At 39.3% G+C, this 23,611-nt stretch overlaps 1 protein-coding gene across 2 annotated transcripts in view; it reads right to left on the bottom strand.

Moving 5' to 3' along the window:
• The window catches only part of SYT14 (synaptotagmin 14), a 113,529-nt gene that overhangs the window by 64,539 nt on the left and 25,379 nt on the right, over positions 1 to 23,611 (bottom strand). Inside the window, exons 3-4 of one of the 2 annotated variants that reach the window (XM_087827864.1) lie at positions 15,724 to 15,888; positions 8,513 to 8,728 (exon numbers count right to left, since the gene is read on the bottom strand). In XM_087827864.1, the coding sequence (XP_087683990.1) occupies positions 8,513 to 8,728; positions 15,724 to 15,888 (381 nt within the window). Of the gene's footprint in view, positions 1 to 8,512; positions 8,729 to 12,675; positions 13,598 to 15,723; positions 15,889 to 23,611 lie in introns of those variants that run through there. The other variant, XM_087827863.1, reaches the window with a different exon arrangement.

Here is a 23,611-nt window from a genome sequence, read left to right on the forward strand (position 1 = left end):
ACTATAAACTGTATGCTTTTGGTAAGGTAGAAAATGCAGCCGCTATATTTTACTGAATTTTTTTGTTTGCCTTTATTTACTGTAACCACGTAGCAATTAAATTATCAGGTCAAAAACATTACTGATGCCAGCCGTCTGTACCGTCCAGCAGTCGCAAAGCACTGTCAGCAAACTGCCGAAGACACGATTCCTAAAATCATCCTCGCTTTCCTTTCTCAGATATCTAACTGCTACAACCACCTTTTTAGAGAATCCTGTTAGTTACTAGTCAGGGTAAATTATCGTGTTAGTAATTAAGATTCTTCCTAAGCAACATCTCCAGTGTATCCTCCTCTCAAAATGTTAATTTATAACATTTCATACTGCCAATTGTTACTCACCAGGCTTATTTATAAACACATTGGGGGGGAAAAAGGCATCTCCTCTCTCATGACCTTATCCCTGGGGCTTAGAGATGTACAGAAGTTTCCTAAACAATAATTTCAATCTCCTGGAACCCATCACATGAAGGGGAGAAGTGATATTTAACACACATACTGCATGCTGGTATTTTTTCCTAATTTTTAAATTTTGGCATACATCATATACAAACATAATTTATATCAAACATAAACATAATTAATTATGTAGAGTTATTTGTTTAGCTTCTCCGCACTCTTTGGTGTTCATTCCTTTTTTATTTAAACCTCTCCTCCCCTCCCCACTTCTCCCCACACCAACACCGGTCTGGTGTATTCCGTAACAACCACCTAGTGTATTTTCAAGTCCTCTGCCATGCCCACAGAATCATACCCAAACCTGAGCAGGAATGCAGACAGACACCAGCATGGGGTTTCTGCCAGTGCCCCCAGATATCTGCTTCTTTCTTTGGGGTCCAATCCACCACCAAATAGAAACAAAGTATGAAATACTGCCTTAAAGATTTGCAAAATCTAGTTTCTGTATTAATAGAATGTGATCTAATTTATTATCACCTTTGATTTCATATACGGAATCTACTAGTTAGTACAGATAAATACCTCCAAAATGGTTCTTTCAAATGCTATTCTACTACTTTTGCTTTTATTTTTTAAAACTTTATTAAGGTAGAGTAACTGACATGCCAAAAGCATCACATACTTAGTGTATACAATTTGATGCACTTGGACACGGGCTTACACACCAAGGAAGCTGTCACCACAATCAAGGTAATCAACATAACCATCACCACCACATGTCCCCTTGTGCCTCTCTGTTGTTTTGCTTTGTGGTAAGAACATACCAGGAGATCTTCAAAACGTTTTATTAAGATGGTAGATCTCACCCAATGCTATTCTAAATCAAAGTTCAGGAAGGTGAGAAGTGTGTTTCACTTGGTAAAAATCCTTCTTGTTTATTAGTATAATAAAGTTTTTTTTGCTAAAACATCTGAGTTTGAGACCAAAAGTCCAGGAATTTCCCAGTTGTATGGCTCTTCCTTTTCCTAGGTGGCCAAAGTCTTCATGAAATTGTCTTAAAACAACGAGACAGGATTCTTTCTGTTTTTTTTAAAAAATATGTCTTTATTGATTTCAGAGAGAGGGAGGGAGAGGGAGAGATATAGAAACATCAATGATGAGAATCACTGATCAGCTGCCCCCTGCACGCCCCCCACTGGGGATCGAGCCCACAACCAGGGCATGTGCCCTGATGAGGAATCGAACCAGGATCTCCTGGATCCTAGGTTGGTGCTCACCCGCTGAGCCACGCCAGGCCAGGCAAGACAGCATTCTTGAAAGAAAAATATACAGTTTCTTTATTCTTGTACCTGGGCCCTGGGTTCAACTGAACCTGGGTTTGCATCCCAGCTCTTACAGCCGTGTAAGCTTGGGCACGCTAATGTTCCTCTCTAAGCTGCTGTGTTTTTCAAAATTGGGAAATTAATTAGATAATTAATAAAATCACAAGATTTCTGTGAAGAGGAAATGAAATACAGTACTCTACACAAAGACTTCAGTAGTGCCTGAAAAACAGGAAAAACAAATGTTGCTCTAGCCACATGAATAAGCACCCCTCGCCTGAGGGCCCCTCCACCTTCGGGCCTGCCACTGCGCTGTCCTGCAGATCTCCACCTCCCTGTAAGCAGTGGGGGGCTTTCTGGGATCCAGAGCTGGCAGCCCTGTCAGGCACAGCCTTTAGAAGTAGCTTCAATTTTCCACTATATCTCCTTAAAAAGGCCACGTCGCATGCTGCAGTGCAAAGGGACCTGCCTCCCTCCTTAGGTGTAGTTTCCTATGAGATCTGCCTCGTCAGCAAGCTTGAACTTACCGTTAACACAGATACCGGACTCAGTTTCAAGCACCCGCTGTTGCCCTCAGGTAGTAAGACCACTGTCAGTCCATTTGTAACAGTATGTGACGCTCCCTGAGTGTATCTGAGACTGACCTCCTACAGGCTTTGTCAACAGAAACCCACAGATGAAGTGCCAGGCCCTGGAACTGCCAGGCTGCTGTTGGCATCCATTCCTCCACTTGCCAGATCTGCCTCAGACCCCAGCGATGGACACAGCCCAAGTTCAATTTAGGTGTATCTCTCACTTGGTTACTGAACAGTTCTTTCTCAAAGCATGGGCCTGTTTTCTAGTTACAAACACTATAGCTCAGTTTCACCATGAATGAACTTACTAGGATCTTAGTGTGATCTTAGTAAAATCGCATGCCTCTGGGTATCACTTTGTAACCAATCAAGTAAGAATATCTTTTATGTCTATCATTTAATTTCTATCATTCCAGCTACCTCCTACCAGACCCCCCCCCCCCCAAAAAAAACAACTGTAAAGGATGTATACAAATACCATGGAAAACACAGCAATCTTACCAACTTATTTTGACATTGGAAGTGTGTAAACAGATGTTCAGGCCACTGTGTATGGCCATGCACTTGTGTGCACTGCAAAGGTACCTGGCTGAAGTGGGTGCTGAAATCCAGGCTGTGTTGGGGGTTTGCCAAGTCTGACACCTGGAGGAGAGGATGCCTTTTTCTTCCTACATGGGTGCTATGTGCTCACTGAACTGTATTCTCATGGCCTAGTGTCTGTTCACAGGTGACAGGTTTTTTTAATTCACTCACCCAGCAAGCTGTACCTTTACCTAAATTGCACAAACACATCCCATCTCTAGGTCAGAGGCGGCCTGCAAAAGTAGTACTGTAAAAGAATTCTGGCCCAGATGGCACAGCTCAGTGATTGAGCATCAACTTAGGATCCAGGAGATCACAGTTTGATTCCTGGTCAGGGCACATGCCCAGGTTGTGGGCTTGATCCCCAGTTGGGGGTGTGCAGGAGGCAGCCAATCAATGACTCTCTCATCATTGATGTTTCTATCTCTCTCTCTCCCCCTTTCTCTTCCTCTCCCTGAAATCGATAAAAATATATTATAAAAAAAAAAAAGAATTCTGCACTACTGGGAGCAACTGATCTCACGTAAAAGATCTCTGAAACACAAAGATGGAGGAAAAGTCTTCCAGATCAATCTCCCTTCAAGTTGACCATATTTAAAGCACACACACATAACACAATAAAGAATTCTTCAGAGGAAAAATGTTCATGGACAAAAACTAAAATCAAAGAAGAAGTTTAACAAAAATCTAAATAAACCATGTAATATATATGACTTTCACTATTTTAAGACACTAAACATTTTTTGTGTCAAAAGCATCTAAAAAATACAGATTTTTTTTATACTTAGCCTCATCACAAAGAAACTGTGGATATTAATAGAACCACCTTTATAAAGCAATTAAAATGCACTTTAAGAAAATGTAAACATAAAGAATTTATCACTCAAGTATTAAATTATTTTTAAAATAACATTTAAATAAAATGAATAAAAAATACGTTTTAACACCCCTAATTTTAGGATAACATCAAAATTATAGAGCTTGTGAAGTAGCCGTAAGAAAGAGAATGACAGGTGTGTGTATATATACATATAAGGTACACACATACCTTAAGACATAAGTAATGCTGGAAATTATTTTTAATAAAATTTTAAATTAATTCATCCCCCAAAATAACATCATAAGATTTTTATAATGTAGCTGTGCCACAATATGTAAATACATCTTGGTAATCTCTATGGGGAACTAAGAAAAGCTACAAATAATAGAAAGACATTCTAATAATTTTACACTAAATTTGCTCTTTATATAAAAGCATCTTCAATAGGCTTCTTCTATCTAATATACAAATGGAAAGTATTATTAGCATGAATGGAATTCCAGAGGTTAGTCTACCTTACCCTCTTAAACAAGATATCCACAGCCTATCATTTATCTCTTTTTAAAGAGAGGATTATCAGAAAATGCCCTTAATTTTACCAACATAGTAAAAATGAATTAAAATTATTAATAAAAGGAAATTTGACAAATTGTCTTGTTTATTTTTTCCTAGAAAAGTTTCTTATAGATATCATTCCCTTTTGTAGTTTTAAAAAACGAAAAGATTATTATAGCCACCTAGAGGAGAAAAGTTGATCAACAAATATGCCATCACATTTTCTTACTTTTCTGGAATACCTGTACTTCAGACTTACAGTATATAACCTGTTCTGAAGGACCCAGCTAAGGGGGTTAACCAGGGACGAAACAGACTTAGGGAGGGTATTAAAGCAGCCATCACGACCCAACAGAAGCTAGAACAACATCCGTTTTGCAGTGGGCCTGACAAGTACGTTTTTATAACTTACTGCATGACCTTAGGTTAAAAGTTGCTTATTCACTAATCTGAAATCTCTTCTCGCTGGTGTAAACCGAGATCCTCTTACCTACCACAATGAGTTGCAGTGACGATTATACAGGACGGTGTGTAGAGACACGAATGGGGCCAGGCACACCGGAGCTCAACAGATCAGAGTCCTTACCACCTGGCCAGGAAGTTCTGCTGCACCGTCTCTCCTACTCCCTGCCAGGCCCTCCTGCCCCTGCTCTGCTCTCGCAGACGTTTCCAATATTGGCTTCAAAAGCTTCTCTACTGGAATTATCCAGAGTGCTGAGAAATGGGCTAACGGTTCCTTACCTGCAGTAAGGTAATAGTATGTCATGTGAAGGTGATACCATTATAATTAGCTAGTTAGTAATGAGAGAAAAAAAGCAAAAGGGAGGCCAGACATTATAAGCATGGCCATCTGGGCAGCTTCACCAGGAAGCTGCAACTTCACACTCCCCAGGGAACTGCGGGTCCATCCCCTGTAAGCCACTGGGGAAGGGACCGGACAAATTACACAACTGTAATTCAGAGTTCTACCATTTTCCACATAGACTACTCCAAAGACCTCCTTAACTGGTGTCTTTCCTAGAGTCTTCCTGTTGTCAAATGAATCTTTCAGAAACACATCCCTAATCATGGTCCCTTGATGAGTTCTCACTGGCTAAGAAATTAAATCCAGAAGTAGACTTCCAGAGCCAAGTAGACTTCTCTCTGTTCCTGAAATATTCCCTACATTTTACCACTTTTTACTTTGGGGTTTATGAAGTTCCCTCTATCGAAACTCCCTCTATGTAAATCTTTTCACCGTCTTTTCGCCCATTCTTCAAAGTTGAACACAAATGCCGTATTTTCTGAAGCTCTCTCATGCCTTCCCAATGGACGGGTACTTCACTCCCTTCCTTAGAACCTTTCAGCATTTTATAAGTACTGGGGCATCTTTGGGCATGTTCAGAATTTACTATCACATGGAAACATCCCTCCCCAATCAAATGCTTCTGTTCCTTCCCCACGCCACCGAATCTACTATGGGGTCGTCGTGATCTCTGATTTTTCAATAGCAATAACCTAGGATACAAAAGCCAGTATCCCAGCTTACTGTATCTTACATTATAACTTGGTCATCTCCCCACCCCAAATTCCAACCAAAAATTTTCAACAATAAGGATATCCATCACCGCTGGATATTCCACAGACATTTCGAATTCAGCGTGACCAAAACTAAATGATCTCTTCTACAAACTCACTTCCCCAATGCTCTCTAAACTAATTAAAATCTTGATTCCTCACTCAGTACATACATTCAGTCATTCACCCAGATATACTGGGACCATCCCTAAATCTACGAATTCTGTACCCCTAAATTCACTGCCAATGAGAATCTCACCACTGTTTACATAACTGGTCTTTTCTGCCTCCAGCAGCTACTACTTCCAGTTCACCTTCTGATACAACAGTTAAACAATCTTTTTTAGATACATTGATCCAAAAGTGCCATACTGTCCAGCTTCAAAACCTTCCAGGACTCTTTATTTCTTATAAGACAATGCCCAATCTCCTGAGCACAGCATCCAATCCCATTACCTGCCCATTCTCCAAACACAGATCCCACATGAGACACTGAAATACACTCTGCTCTCCTGCAATCACTGGGCCATGGCTGTTGAAACAGCTTTCACTCAGGTCCAGTGCACCTGTTCTGCGAAGGCTGCATCACACATCCCCAAATGCCCACCTCCCGAACGAAGCCCGAGTCACCTCCTGCTCCGCACGCCACGAGACCAACAGGCCTCCTATCACACTGCATTACACGTACACTCATGGTCTTCCTCCTCCAGGCCGTGGGCTCTTCGAAAGCAGCTTGTTTTATTCAGATTTTATCCATAGTATCTAGTAAAAAGATTTCAACAGCTGTTTACGAAATAAATCTCATTTCAGAATGCCTAAAATCAACCTACCTGGGTGTTTTATGAAATAATTTAGGGTGGAAATGGTAGAGAAGTACAGCTGGGTCCTGCATATACAGGTAAAATGAAATGACGGCGATCCCAGGACACTTTCACCAGCGCCAGAGGCCAGGGCAAGGACAAGGGAGCCACTGAGGTTGTGCCTCTGTCCTCACTGCTTTGCCGCAGACACAGAGCCACACCAGAATAACAGGACCACGGGGAGGACGCAACCAAGATGGCAGAGAAGTGACGGGAGTGAGGGAGGAGACGACATAAATAGGGGGAAATAAAAATCCCACTCTGAAGCTACGACAAGGGAAGCGTCCAGGGTCCCAAGTTACAAACGGGGCCTGCTCAGGACTATCACCACCACGCCGCTTGCACTGCCCTCCCCTACAACACCCATTTCCTGATCACTCACCCTTTACTGCTAGACAATATGCTGAAGACTACCCCACACACCATTCAGGGTTCATGACAACCCTACCACGAAGGTAGCACCCACATTTGAGGGACACTAAAGCAAACCTATAAACAATCAACTATACTGCCCAAGGTTTCTGTTAAGATGTTAAGTCACAGAGCCAGAATATAAAAAAGGGTCAGGCTTCAAAATTCTCTTTCCGCTATGCGACCCAGGTGCCTGGGGTGTAAATAAGTTGGGAGCTGGCTTTACTGCTTTGCACTGTTTAGTTATCTTTGGGAGCACACATCTTGTTTCCTTCATTACTAAAGGTATGTTTGAAGGTAAAGTCCACGTCTGTTTTATTTCTTCCCTAGCATCTCATCATGATCTTTCTATATAGTAATCACTCAGTATTTGATTAATTTCTTATTATACCTGGTTACTAGCAGAAACAAAAAGAGGTCTAGCACTCTTTAGTTAGCACTGAACAAAAAATACAAAGAAAGATGTAGCTCCTTTGACTACAGTATGTGCTGGGGTAAGACTTCAAGTCATCAACTGTAAGAGGCCCTAAAACATACACCACAGCTATGAAGTTAAGGATGGTTTGGTGTAATAATAAAAACCCTGTCTAAGACGCACTGCTCCTTTCTTTAGATCTGGGTATAAAGATAACAATTACTGTATGAGTGGTCATATAGTACATCAAGCACATTAACAACTCACTTAAACGTGGAAATAAGTTTGCTTTCATTGTTAAAACCTCTTCTTTCTCTAGAAAGGTGTAAAACCATGCGAGAGTGGACCTGCGTCTTCCACAGAGGTTGAGTTCTAAAGTTAATGTCACTACATGAGGCAAAAATCAATTCGAGACGAAATAACCTTTGGAAATTCCTTGGGCCATCCTTACAGCATAGTATAACACAGGACCAGCTCTCAGAAATCCCAGCTGCACAGTTTTTCCTCACGCGCGGAACACACTGAGCGCCATTTCTTCTGCCATGTGCCACAGGGAGCGCTCGGCTCATGTACAGAGGCCACGTCGAAGGAAAGAGCACACATGTGCACACTGGAATCACATCTAACACTGAGATATTTAGACGATATCAGCTCCTGTAACAGGTACTTAGGAACAGAGTCCACCTGATAGGACGGCATAGTCCCATCTTTCCTGTCATGCTTGCGAGGCATCTGCTCATTGTGGAAAAAGAGCTACAATTACGACTGTATTTAAATTATTTAGTGTTTTGCTTTGGGTGTTTTGGGTTTTGGCTTGAGCCCAAAGATATGAATTTGAATAAGTGATAGTCCCAGAAATGTAACTCTACTGTATGTGCCGTCTCGTGTACTGAGCATCCACAGGTGCCTAGAATTTTATGCACAAATAATCTAACAGTACAGTGTGTCATCTGAAAAAAATAAAGCAGCCTGTCTTACCTTCGTCCATCGATGCCTCGCTACTGTAGCCATCATATTCTGCAGACAGAGGGCTGTATTTCTGTCTTGTTTCCCAAGTATAGGTCTTTTGTCTAGAATGGGCCGAGGGCAGCCTGGAACTGTGGGCCCGGGATGCGGCCCTGTGGTACTGGCCCAGCGCTTCACCTTCACTCTCAGAGGACGAGCCATGCTCACCTTTATCCATGTACGAATTACCTATTTGCAACGAGGAGAGCAAATAAAAATTGTAATGCAATAAAGGATGGCGAATTTCTTACAGTTTTATATATATACACACACAACATACACACACCAAAACAGATACAAATATGTATAAACACATATATACAAATACACACACAATCTGAATTTTCAGTTTTAGAGAACTATAATTTTTTCACCTAGAAAGCCCAAGACTTTTTTTTTTAAAAAAAACCCAAGATTTAGACTTTATATTTTAATAGAAAAAAGACTGATTTGGATACTCTCATTACATAAATGATGTTAGTCACAGGGATTTTCCTACAGTGTTACACATAAAGAAATAACAGGGGCTCATCATTTTACACAATCTTTTTTAAAGGACCAGTAGTATACAGAGGGTGTTACAAGTCATTTATTATCATCTGAGAAGAAATTTCCAGAACTGACAATTCTTAGTGCGAGGAGTGAAAGAGACAAGGGCAGACGTACACAGGAGTGTGCAAAAGTAGGCTCACAGTTGTCAGTATGTGAAACAGAATGTGTGTTTTTTTAATCCTCACATTGATTTTAGAAAGAGGAAGGGAGAGAAAAAAATCAATCAGTTGCCTCCTGTACATGCCCTGACCAGGATCGAACCTGCCACCTTTTGGTATACGGTCCAACGCTTCCAACCAACAGAGCCACGCGGCCAGGTCAGAGTTTATTCTTAAGTATTACTTATTAATTACTGTATTATTTCTATTACAACTGTAAACCTGCCTTTGCCCACCCAGTATTTTTGGTGAAATTGTAAGTGGTAAAACTTTTCTAGAGAGCAAGTGGTAACACATAGTAAGCTTTCAAATCTGCATATTGTTAGATCCATTTCTAAGGATTTATCAGTTCCATTTCTCAGAATTCAGTCTAAAAAAATAATTAACATGTGAACAGAGAGATATATTTGAGACAATTCAGTGCATTGTATTTAATAGCTGAAGAAAACAAAAAATAAACCTCCATCATTGGGCCTTGCTTAAGTAAATTATGATATATCGATGCAATGATATACTATGCAGCCTTTAAAAACGAGGTAAACTTACAAGTACTCACAGGGAAAGAACAAGGTTATAGAATATAAGGTATATTTATAGTCTCATTTTAAATACACACACACACACACACACACACACACATACACACCCCTACATGCAGTATATACACACATACATGAAGTATATATTTACATACGCATACAAAAATGTGTGGAAAAATATACAACAAACTTAAAATTTATTATCTGCAAATGGTGATATTATTACTAAGAAACTCTCTCACATATACCAACATTTCACTTAAAATTTTTAGGTGGTATAATTTTTTTATAATTTTAAAAAGCACTAGTTATTACCGTTTAAAAAGGTAAAGTTTTTGAAACTGCAACATGCTGACATGCATTTAAACCAACATGCAACCTTCTTAGAATTATAAATTAACTCTAGAAAGATGAAGAGACCACAGCAGATAGAATTTATGAGTTCAGTCTAGATATTTTCCTCTTTATACTTGGTTGAGCTAATCTGTACTAAAGAAATCAAGGTTTGAAATTCAAGTGGGGAGGTGCAAGATAAGTAATTTTACAACACGGGATAGGAACTGAATGTTTAGAGTTAGAGGTAAGGAAGCTTGAGTGTCACCTGGTCTAAGTCCCACTTTTTAATTCACTGAAACAAAGTCATAAAAGGGTAAAATTGTGACCAATGTCATATTCTGCATTGCCCAACCTATAGTTACTAGCCACATGCAGCTACTTACACAATTAAAAAAATAAAATTTAAAATCCAGTTCCCCAGTGCTACTAGCCATGCTTCAAGTGCTGAAAGCCATGTACCAAGTCACATGGAGAAGCAAAACCTTCCCATCACTGCAGGAAACTGTTGGGTGGTAACGAGATGATGGCAGATCTGGTCTAGGACCTAGACACTGTGACTTCCAGTTCAGAGCTGTCACACTATGGGGGAAACCAAGGTGGTGGTCTTAAGGCAGCAAGAGAGCACTGAAGACAATAACTAAATATTTTGGTCACACTTCACCTATGATAAAATACTGCCTAAAATAGCCCTGCATTCAGAGATAGGGAAGGAAAGTCCCTCCTCTTTCTGTGCGTGATAAGCTCTGTGTCGGGACCAAGAACGCAGGAGCGAGTAATATCAGTCTGGCTGCATGAAGAGATAAGCTATGGGTCAAATGATTTTGAAAACGATTTTTAGAATACAACATGTTTAAGTTTAGTACTGGCTATAATCTTGAGTACTTGAGAGGTATTTGGTTTCTTTAGGTACCAGCATGCTTCTTAATGAAAGCAAAACAAAATTAAAAACTCTGTACTGCTACTTGTGAAGTATTTATTTACTAGTGTGCACTCTACCGTTACTTTGTGAACAAAATAATATGTAAATTATTCTAAACTTTTATTTCTTTATTTCTGCTCATTCAAGTAATATCAAGGCTACCAAAAAACCTCTGAATCTGACATTCAAAAGGCTAACAGAAGAGCAGATTCCAAAATGGACATGGAGTTGATCTTTGGTATCCACAGGGGTTGGTTCTAGAACCTTCTGCAGATACCAAAATCCAAGGATGCCCAAGTTCCTTATGTACATCCTCTCATATGCTTTAAATCATCTCTAGATGACTTATAATACACAATACAATGTAAATGCAATGTAAATATACTGTATTGTTCAGCAAATAGTAAGAAAAAAAAAGTCTGGACATGTTTAGTACAGATGCAACCATCACAGGCTTAACTGCACAGTACATATCGGCGACAATGTATATATATATTTATATATATTATATATATTTTCCCCGCCAATCCATGGTTGGCTGAATCCACAGTTATGGACCCACAGTATGTCCAAAAACTGGTGTTTCTTTTCAGTTAGTTCATTCATCCTGGATCAGCCTCTATTATATCATTTAAAAAACATTCATACAATTGATAAATAGCAGATCCTTATTCCATATAAAGTCATGCAGCAGAACTGAAAAAGTCTTCCTCATTTCTACTATTACTCATGTTTTGTTATTTTATGAGAATCTAAATTTATGGAAAAGTTCCAGGTGCATATTTTATAAATAAAAGCCAGTATACTTTTGACCTTGTGATCAGATCAACAATAAATGATTAAGGTATTAACAGAAATGCTGTTAATACAGTATTAACTGCTATTAACTGCTAATTATTACTAGCAGTATGAAATAATTCTGCAACCAAAACCAAATAGCTGTTGGCTAATTGTTTTGAAAACTGTTACAAATACTGTGGTTGAAAACTGTAAGTGCTTAGCTGGAATCTTAATTCTATATAGAGAACTTACGAATAATAATAGATTGTTCATGTATACTCACTGTAAACATGGAACAGTCACATAAAATTCTTAATGTATGGCTAAGTGAACAAATATCCTGAAGCATGTCACTCAACAAAATAAAATCTATTGCTCTCAAGGAAAACTATAAAACACTTGATATAGGTACTTACTGGGATGGACTTGAAGAGTACCATTACACAAAGGACTTAGGGGTTAGTTACAACAATATAAAATCTTAAAATACAACTACAGCACACCGAATAAACTCCAACTAAAGGATGCACATTACTTAAGAAAACCATGGAGTTTCTGGTTGTAAAATAAACGGACATTAAGAAAAATTACGACAGCTGAAAAACTGGCCAAATAGCACAGGGACCAGGGTCAATGCTTAACTCAGAGGAATACAGATAACATAAATTTCCTTTGAAATAACTGTGAGAGAGAAAAAAATGAATGACTTTAAAAATATCTCCTAGAAAGATTCAAGAAAGTCTCAAAATAGGTAAGGCACATAGAGAAAAGTTCAGAAATGTGGACGGTATATTCCTAATTTCAAAAATCAAGAGGAGTGTTATCACTCAAACCCACAGTAGGAGACCTCACCTTTTTCTGGTATAATCTTAGAGTATTTTCCATCTTTACTCTTTGCTTTCCCTTTCTTGGCAGAAATGGCTTCACTTTTCTCTGTTTTCATGTCTCCTTTCATTCTGTAGCATTTTGTTGGATTTCTGTGTTCTTTGCTTTTTCCATGTGATGTACCTTTAGGATTAGTTGATGGTGCTGGAGGTGTGTCTTCTTTTGCAAGGGATTTCTGTATCACGTGTCTATCGTTTGCCAAAATATCTTTGGGAGAGCGTTCATTTCCTGAACACTCATTCCCTTTGGACCCTTTACTTTTCCCATGTTTTTCAGCTTTCTTTAAATGATTTTCTTTCATTTCTTGATGTCTTACCTCCTTTAAATTATTCCTACCATTACTAGAGATTCCTGACCCAATGTTGTGATGTCTGGAGGCAGGCCCAAGTTCCTGCTGAGCAGATCCAGCCCTGGCATTCTGCTCCATAGCCGGCATCCCACCGGCCCTCACCGGGCCTGCCGAAGAACTGCGGGCATCACCGGTCCCTTGACACGTCGATAGAGTCTGCTGCCTATCATGAACATGTTTAAATGATCTCTCTTCGTTTACTCCTTGGTCTTGCCTTTGTGAAACGGAAGTCTTATCATTTGTTTGATCTGCTTTGTGCTCTAAATTGGACAGTGTTTTCTGACAATTGGTGTTTTGGGAGACTTCTGGTAACGAGGCGTCTTCTGGGTTAGAAGCATCTACGACTTCTGCTGCTGAAGAGCTTCCCTCTTCGGGGCGAAGGCCACTCATCATACTCGCTACCTGCTCGGTGACGGCATCGGACAGGGCATAGCTGACTTCCCCGACGGCGCAGGTCAGGTCTTCCACGGCACTGCTGATGGTGTCCACCAGCGAGGACATGGAGGGCAGATTCCGCTGGAAGCTTCTGAAAAATGCCATTCTCTATCCCCTGGTCCCTACGAGGTGCAATAATGAAGTTTTCTCTTCTCAAAATATCAACCACTTGGAATCTGAATTTAACATTTACTCAAATGTTGCTACTCCTGAGCTCCATATTAGTATTTCACATTGTGGCTTTTTAGATCTTTCTGTAAATGCATTATGCATTGGAACAAACATGTTGAAGCAAAGATTCTTCCAGGGGAAAAAAAAAATCAAACCACTTGCTTTAAATGTAATGACATTTTTTCCCACTCCAAAGCTATCATAACAGCAGCAAGACAATATTTTCCCCTCAAATACTATTGGTTTTTAATTCTAGACCTGTAAGAAGAAGTATAAAAAGGATTTTTATTATATACTTTTAGCTCATCTATAAATAGTCAAAGTAGGGGAACTACCCTCTCTTATTAACAAACTAGCAATATTATTTCAAATTAAGCAAAATACTAAGGGGAAAATATCTAAACAATGGTGCATAGAGGTTAGAACAGGGGAGGGCAGAGGGTGAACAGCTGCTCAGTAGCTACGACATGCAAAGCTGTGCTTTACAAACGTTACATTATTTAATTTTATAATAATTCTAGGAGGTAAACATTATTAGTCCTACTTAATAAGTGAAAGACAAACAAGGCTCAGAAAAATTAAGGTCCCTGAGACCTCTCCAATGGATCCTCAAGGTCAGAACTATTTTCATAACAACAGTAAGGAGGTAATAACTTTTTGCTTCAATTTGCTCACAAATGCACACTGAGTCTTCCCCAGACTACACAACAGACTGAACGCAGAAGCAGATGTGAGAACACAGCTGTTCCTTTCTTCTATGCCAGTCATTAGATATTTTCCCAAAATGTAAAACAATGCCTCTTCTCACCAAATTTTTTGTGTTCTAATAAATATACTTTTTAATTAAAAATGCTATTTATATTAACATGTAATAGGCTTACTGTTGTTGTTTTAATAAATAAATTGATAAAAAATATTTTTAAATCTCCTCAGCTTTAACTTCTAATATGCGACCTATCAATAGATAGAACTCACACAAACAAAAGCTCTTTGGGGCCCTCAATAATTTTTAAGAATGTAAAGGGGTCATTAGACCAAAGAAACATGGGAAATGCTGAACCAGAGAATTACTGGAGGCCGCCCAAAGAGACATCTTTAGCCAGTTCATTCTATACAAATGATCAAAAGGCAGGACCGAATTACGAGAAACCAAAGCCACATAAAGCACCACAGTTTCCTAATGCAAGTCACAGATGTAATTCAATAGCAAATAGGTTTTTATAAGCAATGAGGCTGTCATTTTTTAAGTTATCAGAAGGGGAAAGCATCTCTCCAACATACGCACAAAGGCAAGAAAAGCAAAGTTTCTCTGCTATAGCTCCTCAAAAATTCTTCTAAACGAATGCCCTGACTTTATAATGGTCAGCTCGCTCCAGCTGTCATTCATATAAAGCCACTCTTAGGAAATAGCAAATAACGAACTCAATCATCTTTAAAAATAACTCCAAGGAAAACTTTTCCGTAAGAGAAAGGACAATATTACAGCCCTCATCTTTCCTGGTGTGGAGTAATGTGACAGAATGCCTACAATGCCAAGGAAGGGAGAGGAACGCTGGGTTTTATAATCAGACTTTCACTAAACACTAAGTTACTAAAGAAAACCTTTTCCAAACAGTAAAATTATCTATCGGCTGAGACTCCAACTGCAGGTAAAGGGCGAACACTTTCAAAAGCCTTCTAGGGACACGGGGAAAAAGCTCACTAGAGAGTTATGTGGATAAGAGATTTAAGCTATACAAATCAACAAGACACCCCCTTCTTCTTAAAGCATACCTATTCCTATGACTGTCTCAAAAGTAAATCTTACATATCAAATATGAAAGTTATTTTGTAATAGCAGCAATTCATCCTCATGCAATATATTGGCAATTTGTGGGCAACAGAAGGATGGCCGAACCTAATTTACTTAATCGATCTTTCACGCTCACAGGCCAGTGGCTCAAAGGTTAGTCTGTGGTATGTCGAAACCAACCTTTTCATTATATATTCCAAAAATAAAAATAAAAAATAGGATAGTACAGATACGAAGACCAGACAAGAGAAGCAGTGCTGATACTTACACATTTTATCTTGTGAATTCCTCCTCGTGCTGTATCCTGAGCCGAGGTCTGGAAAGCCGCCAACATTTTCAAAACAGAACTTCTTATTAATATACAGAAAAAGCAGCAGCATCAAGATAATAAACAGCCCGACAGCTGACAAGAATCCGACGGCCTCTGGAGATACTGGGGAGAGAGAGGCACAGCTGTAAGCATTTACTGCTCCCCCAGCCGCCGGGGACCCCCCAGGGCCGCTGGCTCACTGTCCTACGTGAAGCGCGCTGTGAACCGTCAGCGTTCGCAAGAGCTTAGCTTGTAACAACAGACTGCGCAGCTGCACGACTCGTTCAATTTGCCCGATAGCATTTACTCGACTTTTCTAGAAACTTCCCTGTAAACTACGTTAGAACAATCTTAAAAGACAAGCGTCTACCAAATAGGCAGTTTTGTGTTTAGTTCAGTGGAGAGTATTAAAAAATTTTAACACAAGAATTACAAAAAAAAAAAAATCCCATGCAGGAGTGTATGACTTAATCAAATTTGTGAGAATATACATCCTTATGCTTCTCCAAAAGCTTCAACTCTGCACTGAACCTGCCACTCAGCTCCAGCCTCTCTTTTCAGCATTGCACCCAGGCCCCGGGGCTCCACTCACGGCCCCCGAGCCAGCTGCGTGCGTTACCCGCACCTTGCTTTTGTCCCCTTGCCTGGAACGAGCGCGTGTCCTCTCTACCCGGCCCCACTCACCCCCTCGACCAGCCAACGCTTTCGGAGCAGCAGCCGTGGGCCGGGCCCGGGCACGCACGGTCTCTGCCTCCGTGAGCAGCCTGGGGAAGCAGCTACCACACGGCCCGTAAAGGCTACGCCGGAAGCAGGGCTCCGAGGCCCACGGAAACACTCGGCCCAGGGTTGAAAGATCGAGTAAGCCCGTCTCAAAGTTAGGACCCCATGATTCTATTTTAAGAATCAGTAAGAATTCGCTTACAGGCAGAAGAAACTGTGTGCAAAGGCGCAGAGACAGGAGATCACCGTATATTCTAGAAAGTCCGTGAAACTTTGTTATGATGAATCAAGATTCTCAAGAAAATCTTATCTCGACAGAATACATGAAATCATCCGCAGAGATTCTGTAGTGTGACAACAAAGTCTCTCCAACTTCTCCGATCCTCAGCAACCCCTCTTTCCGTTCAACGTCTGCATCACTTGTCCCTACGCCAGTCATGTGGAGTTAACAGGAACTGAATTTTTATATCCCCGGTGCCTTACATATAATACTCAAGTATTAGTTGAGAAGAAATCCTGCGCCTCAGATACCCTCCACAACCTACTTTCGTCCTCCACTGCTCAAGCGGCAACGAAAATGTCACCTCCTCCAAGAATCTTCTCTTAACCAGACGAGCCACGACAATCGGCACCTAACTCACGTGTTTAAAATGAAGTCACCGACCAGTCAAGGATGAGTGCCAGTAATCTCCTAAATGTTCATTATTTGTGAAAGCCAGGGCCCCCAGGCGTGGAAGTGATAGGACACGGTATCTATTCAAAGCTGGGTCAACAGTGTTACAACAGAGAGGGGGCGGGGGGGGGCGGGGGCAATGGGACTGAGGGGAGGAGGGGGCAGGAACCCGACGAGTGCCACAGGGGCATCAGGCCGATGCTGGGGAGCAGCTCCTGCTGCTAGAACCACAAAGAAAACCATGCCCTGCCCCTCTCGTCTTCAGGCTGAAGAATAACCAGGAAAGAGAATAATATTTTAATAAAAGGACCTCAGGTAAACGACAGAGCAGTGGTACGCATCAAGCCGAAAGGATGAGATAAAAGTGAAAACAGAGGCATGATCATCAGGATTTCTAAAAGCTAGAAAGGTCAGAAGCAAGACGGAATCTGGTCTGAAGAAGAGAAATGCTCCATACAGTTTATGACGAATCAAATGCTCAGTAGGCTCATATTCACTATTACACCGTAAACAGCAAATACGTGTAGGAGCCCCCCTTTAACCCAGGCCCGAAACTCACTCAGAAATGTGTTGCCTTGACACAGGGTTAGATAATATGCGGCCTGAAAAATCTCCCACTTCTCAGATAACTAAATGAGAGAGAAAACAGAGCTCATGTCACTTAATAAAGCTAGTTATTACTAACAAAAATAGCAACAAACACATATAGCACATATTAGGTGCCATTCCCTGTTTTAAACACTTTTTATCTATTAACTCTTTTAATCTCCACAATCATACTGTTATCCCCATTACAAACTGTGATGCGAAGCAATACATATAAACAATATGCCAATATGCCCAGCCAGTAAGTACAAGAGTCAGGATTCAAACCACGTCTGGCTCCAGAGTCTGCGCTTCCCTTTCCTTCCGTCCTTCCCTTCTTGCCTCAATCCTTCCTTCTGTGTTCCTCTTTCATCCCCCCTTTCCCATATTTAAATTTAACCTAGGGGGAAAGGTCAACTAGAAACAAGTATCATAGGGTAAGTACTGTAACAGAGGTATGAATATAAAGTACTACTGGAAAACAAAGGAGAAATACTACCTGGGGAAGTCACGAACACTTCAGAAAGGAAACGACACTTGAATAAGGCATGAAAAATTAATAGAACGCTATTAAACAGTAAAAGGGCAGATGAAATCCATGGCCAAAGACGCAGAAACAATGTGCGCACCTGCTGGAGGCACTAAGGGGCACAGCCCCGGCTGCCCTGCTTTCCCGTGTTCTCCAAGCGCCGAGCACAGTGCCCCCCGCTGACGCTGCAAAAACACTGTCAGTGAATGAATGTGTGCTCAGGAAAGAAAACCGCACCAGAGCGGAGGCTGGAGATCAAAAAGCAAGGTGCGAAATGTCAAAGACCCTTGAATACCATCCTAAATCTTTTCTACTTGTTGAACTATTTTGCTTAAAACGATTAGAAAACTGAAATGCGGTAGGAAGTGAATGGTGGCAAAATACGAGTTCTTCCAAGTCAAGTGGTAGCAGGGATGGCAGAGAAGTGAGTTCTAGTCTCTGTTCAAGGAAAACTGGGAATAACCCAACGTAGAGAACGTGGGTGAGGAGAAGTTTAGGTTGATCCTCAGGTTTCTAGCTTAAGGGCATGGTAACACTATTAACCGAATGACAGCCTGTCAGAGCGGCCTGTGGTTCAGGGAGCAGGGCTAAGAGGGAAGTAGGAGAGGGGCAGGTAATGACCTGAGTGTGGGTCACATCAGAGGCAGCAGCAGAACGTTCCAGTGTGGGTGCCTGGTAGGGAGGGGGACCCGTGAGCACAGTGCTCTGGGGAAGGTCAGGTCAGGTCGGTCAGGTCGAAAAGATCTGGGCGTGGTCCCTCTGCGCGTTCTGTGCCACGTGGAAGACTCCGCTGACTAAATAAGAGCCACACTGGCAAAGGATAGGTGCTGGGCTTTATTAATGGTAAATCTCTCTTACTTTACAAAATTTTAGATAAGTATGTACTGTGACATTGGACAAATTAAAAAAAATCTTTCCCCACTAGGAAAGGGGAAAGATGTCCAATGTAAATATACTACTCACACAACTCCCATTTTATTCATTGTCTGACTAAATGTCCATTTTCTACACTCATTGAAATGATTTTATATGCTTAAAATTTGTTTAAAGTAATAGGGTTGCAGACAAGAAATAAAAAGCATATTTTCTAACAGAAAGTATTAAAAGCTTCAGACTTCTATTTTCAGTCTTATCTCAGGATTAGAATAATATTTATCTCAAATGACATGATACCAGATGTTGACCAGTAACAGTTCTAAGTATAAAAACACTAAATTCTGCAACAGAATACACTAAAGTTAAACTAAAGACATGAATGCTAGAACACCATCAAAAAATTAAAATTATACTAACTTAGATCTCACTAATATAAAATATTTTCATCTAGGATAAGAAGGAAATTTACCCCCCAAATTTTATTTCTATTACGAATCTGCTTATAAAGCATAAATATTTCTAAGATTCTGTTTAATCTATCTATACATAAACCTACTTTTTTCAAATATTCTAGATTATACACTGCTGACAAGTAAATGATATTTGAAAATGCATACATAATACATCTTAAGGAAACCTTCAAAAATCTCTAACAGCACACAGCTACAACCTCAATACAACCCAATTTTATAGATATGGGTATTGAAGCTCAGAAAAAGCAGAATTTTTGAGTTCTTAAAATTATTATTTAGTGACAGAATCTTGATTTGAATGCAGGGACACTGACTCCTGAGCCCAAAATATTAAATATTAATCCCTACTGCTTCCTATTTGCCAGGCACTGTTATACTCTCTTCCATTTTAAACTTTAATGCTCAAAATAATTTTATGATAGCTAAGAACTATACATTATCTTAGTCTTTAGATAGTAAACTGAGGCCCAGAGAGTAATTAGCTTGTCCAAGGTCACGCATCTAGGAAATGATAGAACCTGCATTTTGAACCCAGACATTCTGACTCCAGAACCCATGGTCTTAGACTCCAAGCAACACCGCTTCCTCATCTGCCAACCTGAAATACAGAAAGGGAGGGAAAGCTATGTGATCAGAGTAATATAGCTTACTACGCATTCTGTGAAAAACATCTGATGGTTTACCTTCTATATATGTTAAAAGATAGCAAATGACTTTCAGTTTTCTCAAAATAAATAGATAAATTATAAAACTGGAAGCATAATTTTTATATTCAAGATACTTTTCAAAATATTCTAAAATTAATTTTAGCACTATGCTTAGAAACCAAATCAATGTCACATCATTACGCAATATATCATGTTTGAAAAGTTGGTAAGATAAATAAAAGTTTAAAAACTAAAAGTAGTCTACAGAACCATAGGCTGATGTTCATTAGTAATAATCACTAACAATATAGATGAGGTTTCTGTGAGCTGTATGATCCTCTATGTGAAGTATCTAAAGACAACACTACAAAGTAAAAAAGGGTGCAAGGTATAACAATGTCACCAGAAAATAACAAAAAGTTCAGCTAGTCGAAGATTAATGATTATTTATGTTATGTATACTTAACCGGCTTTAGTTGTTATCTTTACTATATATTTAGAAGTAAGTATATATATATATTTAGAAAAGATAAACTTATAAAAAAATACAATTTTTGTCAAAAATTCAAGTTTCAATAATAGCAGTAAAACTCACTTTTACAAATAAATTGGCCATAGAGAGAAAATGACAAAGTAACAGTCATACCAAGTAAAAGCAGGAGTAAATCCAATTTCACTTGAAAGTACTGCAGAATTCTCCTAAATTCTACTTGCCATTTTATCACGAGAGAACATTTTCTAGTAAAGCTTATGAAAAAAATACTAGGATATACATAATAATAAATATAAGGGAAATATTTATTAAGCCAACATATTTTCAATATGAATTTATTTGTACAATAATACTCTTCTCTAAAGAAAACATTTTTACCAAAGCAAATTATGAATTGTAAAATAAATTTTACAAAACTATTCTATTATATTTTAAATGCAAATTTAAATTAAAAGTACCTATGCTTCTTATAAGGCTTTTAAAAAGAAGAATACAAAGAAACCACTTACAATTTGCATTATAAGGTCTCTACTGCCGATTTGTCCTGCTGGGCATGAAACACTAGTCCTCCAAGTACATGTCACAGGGCCTTTAATAATTCATTTAATAGATGCAATTCTATCTCTTGAACAAAATGTGAACTATGTAAGAAGTCAACTTTCATTAAAAACACACACAAAAACACACACAACACTTTCTTTCCATTTAATAAGCCCTAAATATTTTTTCTGATAGTCCATTCAGAAAAATTCCACAATTTGTTTTGCTCTGATTCAACATAAAATAGAGAATTTATCAGTATTTCCATGAAACAATGTCAGAATATAAAAGATCGACTTGATGTGTTTAAATTTCCTTTCGTAACATCCCAGCTACCTGCATAAATAAAATCTCCCTTGAAAGTTTTACATTATGATATAAATGATGCAAAGCTGGAAAGATGGCATATAAATCAAAGAATGGAATATAATAAATTAACTCAATGTTATTTTTAAAACTCAGTTTTAAAAAGCATTTATTCAGAAGTGATAAAATTCCTTGCTGAGTAACTTAAAGGGATAACAGAGGGAAAGGCACAGATGGTAGTGATGCCTGGGATCTTAGAAATAATACTGCCCTCTGGGAAAAGTCACCTGATAAAGGTGATCAAGTAAGTTCTACCCAACCTGTTTGAAATGTCAAACCAGACGGAACCAATATTTCTTTTAAGTACCATATAATAAACTGTAACTTTGTTAAATATGGTAATAACAGCAAGAAATCCTAAATCCTTCTTAAATTTTTTTTTGCTATTCAGTTCTAATATTTTAGATATTAACCCCTTATCGATACATGGTTTGCAAATATTTTCTCCCGTCCCATAGGCTGTCTTTTCACTCCGCTGACTGTTTTCTTTGTTGTGCAGAAGCTTTTAATTTTAATGCAATCCTACTTGTTTATATTTGCTTTCATGACCTTGCTTTTGGTGTCATATAAAAAAAAAAAAATCATCTCCAGACCAATGTCAAGCTTCTTCCCTATGTTTTCTTGTAGCAGTTTTACGGTTTCACATCTTACATTTAAGTCTTTAATCCATTTTGAGCTGATTTTTGTATATGGTTGTAAAATAAGGGCCCCAGTTCATTTTTCTGTATGTAGATATCCAGTTTTCCCAACACCCTTACTAAAAAAACTATCTGTCCCCCTCATGTGTTCTTGGCACCCCTGTTGAAGAACAGTTGACTGTAGATACATGGATTTAGTTCTGGGCTCTCTAGTTTTTCCACTGGTCTATATGCCTTTTTAAATGCCAGTACCATGCTGTTTTGATTACTATAGCTTTGTAATATACAGGGTGTCCCAAAAACATGTATATATACTTTAACAGCTGATAGCTCAACTGATGTTTCTTTCTTTTCAGCCAGATTAAGCTCTGAACAAAGGAAATTCATCCTAAAATACTACTGGAAGTTTGAAAACAAAATTGAAGTACAAACACTATCTTTATAATTATTCAAAGTGTGTGTACATTTTGGGGATACACCCTGTGTGTCCAGCTGATAACTCAATTTTTGCTCTCTTTCAGGATTAACTGATTTGAAATAATGGGTGAAGCTTTGAACAAAGAAAATTTATCCACTAGACTTTTTTATGAGGATACATAAAAGATAAAGTTTATGGTACAAAACTGGCAACAGCTGACGAAATGAGGGCGCACAAATACCGAACAAAATGATTCCTGATGTTTGCGGTTCCACTGCTTTGCGTTACCAGCAGCACCTGGACCATAAATGATGTCTAGCTTTCCTAAATAAATCTCACAATTTTCTCTAAAATGAAACTTCAGTTTAATCAACAAAATTCCAGATAGGATCTAGATTCTAGATTAAAATTTGAAAGCCTGAGTAAGTCAGGAGGCTTTTGGGCAAGCCATACCACGTAGGATATCTCTCAGGCACATACTGGTACAGAACCAATTTTGGGTTTTTTACCTTGCGCCAACCTCGCTGATTTATCATATTTGCCCCTATCGGTGACTAGGTCTAAAGTCAAAGAGGCCATTCAGGTCACTCCATCCCTGGCTGAATATTTTCTTTTTCTGGCCTAGCAACTTGAAGTCAGGAAACAGCAAATAGTTGTGCATGTGACTGAGCGCTGAAATACATAGACAGATATGAGACGGCACAGGAACCTGGGCCCAGGATCCCAAGGACACCAGATAAAAACACCACAGAGCTGGAGCCACCCCGCAGCCCCTATCCTGATGTCAAGGAAGCCAGGAGGCCAGAAGAAACACTGATAAGCCAAGCACAAGGATGTCACCGCCCCCATACTTCCTGCTCAAAAAAAAAAAGCAAAATTTTATCTCCC

Source organism: Miniopterus natalensis, chromosome 19 (assembly GCF_054644295.1).
Source record: "Miniopterus natalensis isolate mMinNat1 chromosome 19, mMinNat1.hap1, whole genome shotgun sequence".
Classification (NCBI taxonomy): Eukaryota; Metazoa; Chordata; class Mammalia; order Chiroptera; family Miniopteridae; genus Miniopterus; species Miniopterus natalensis.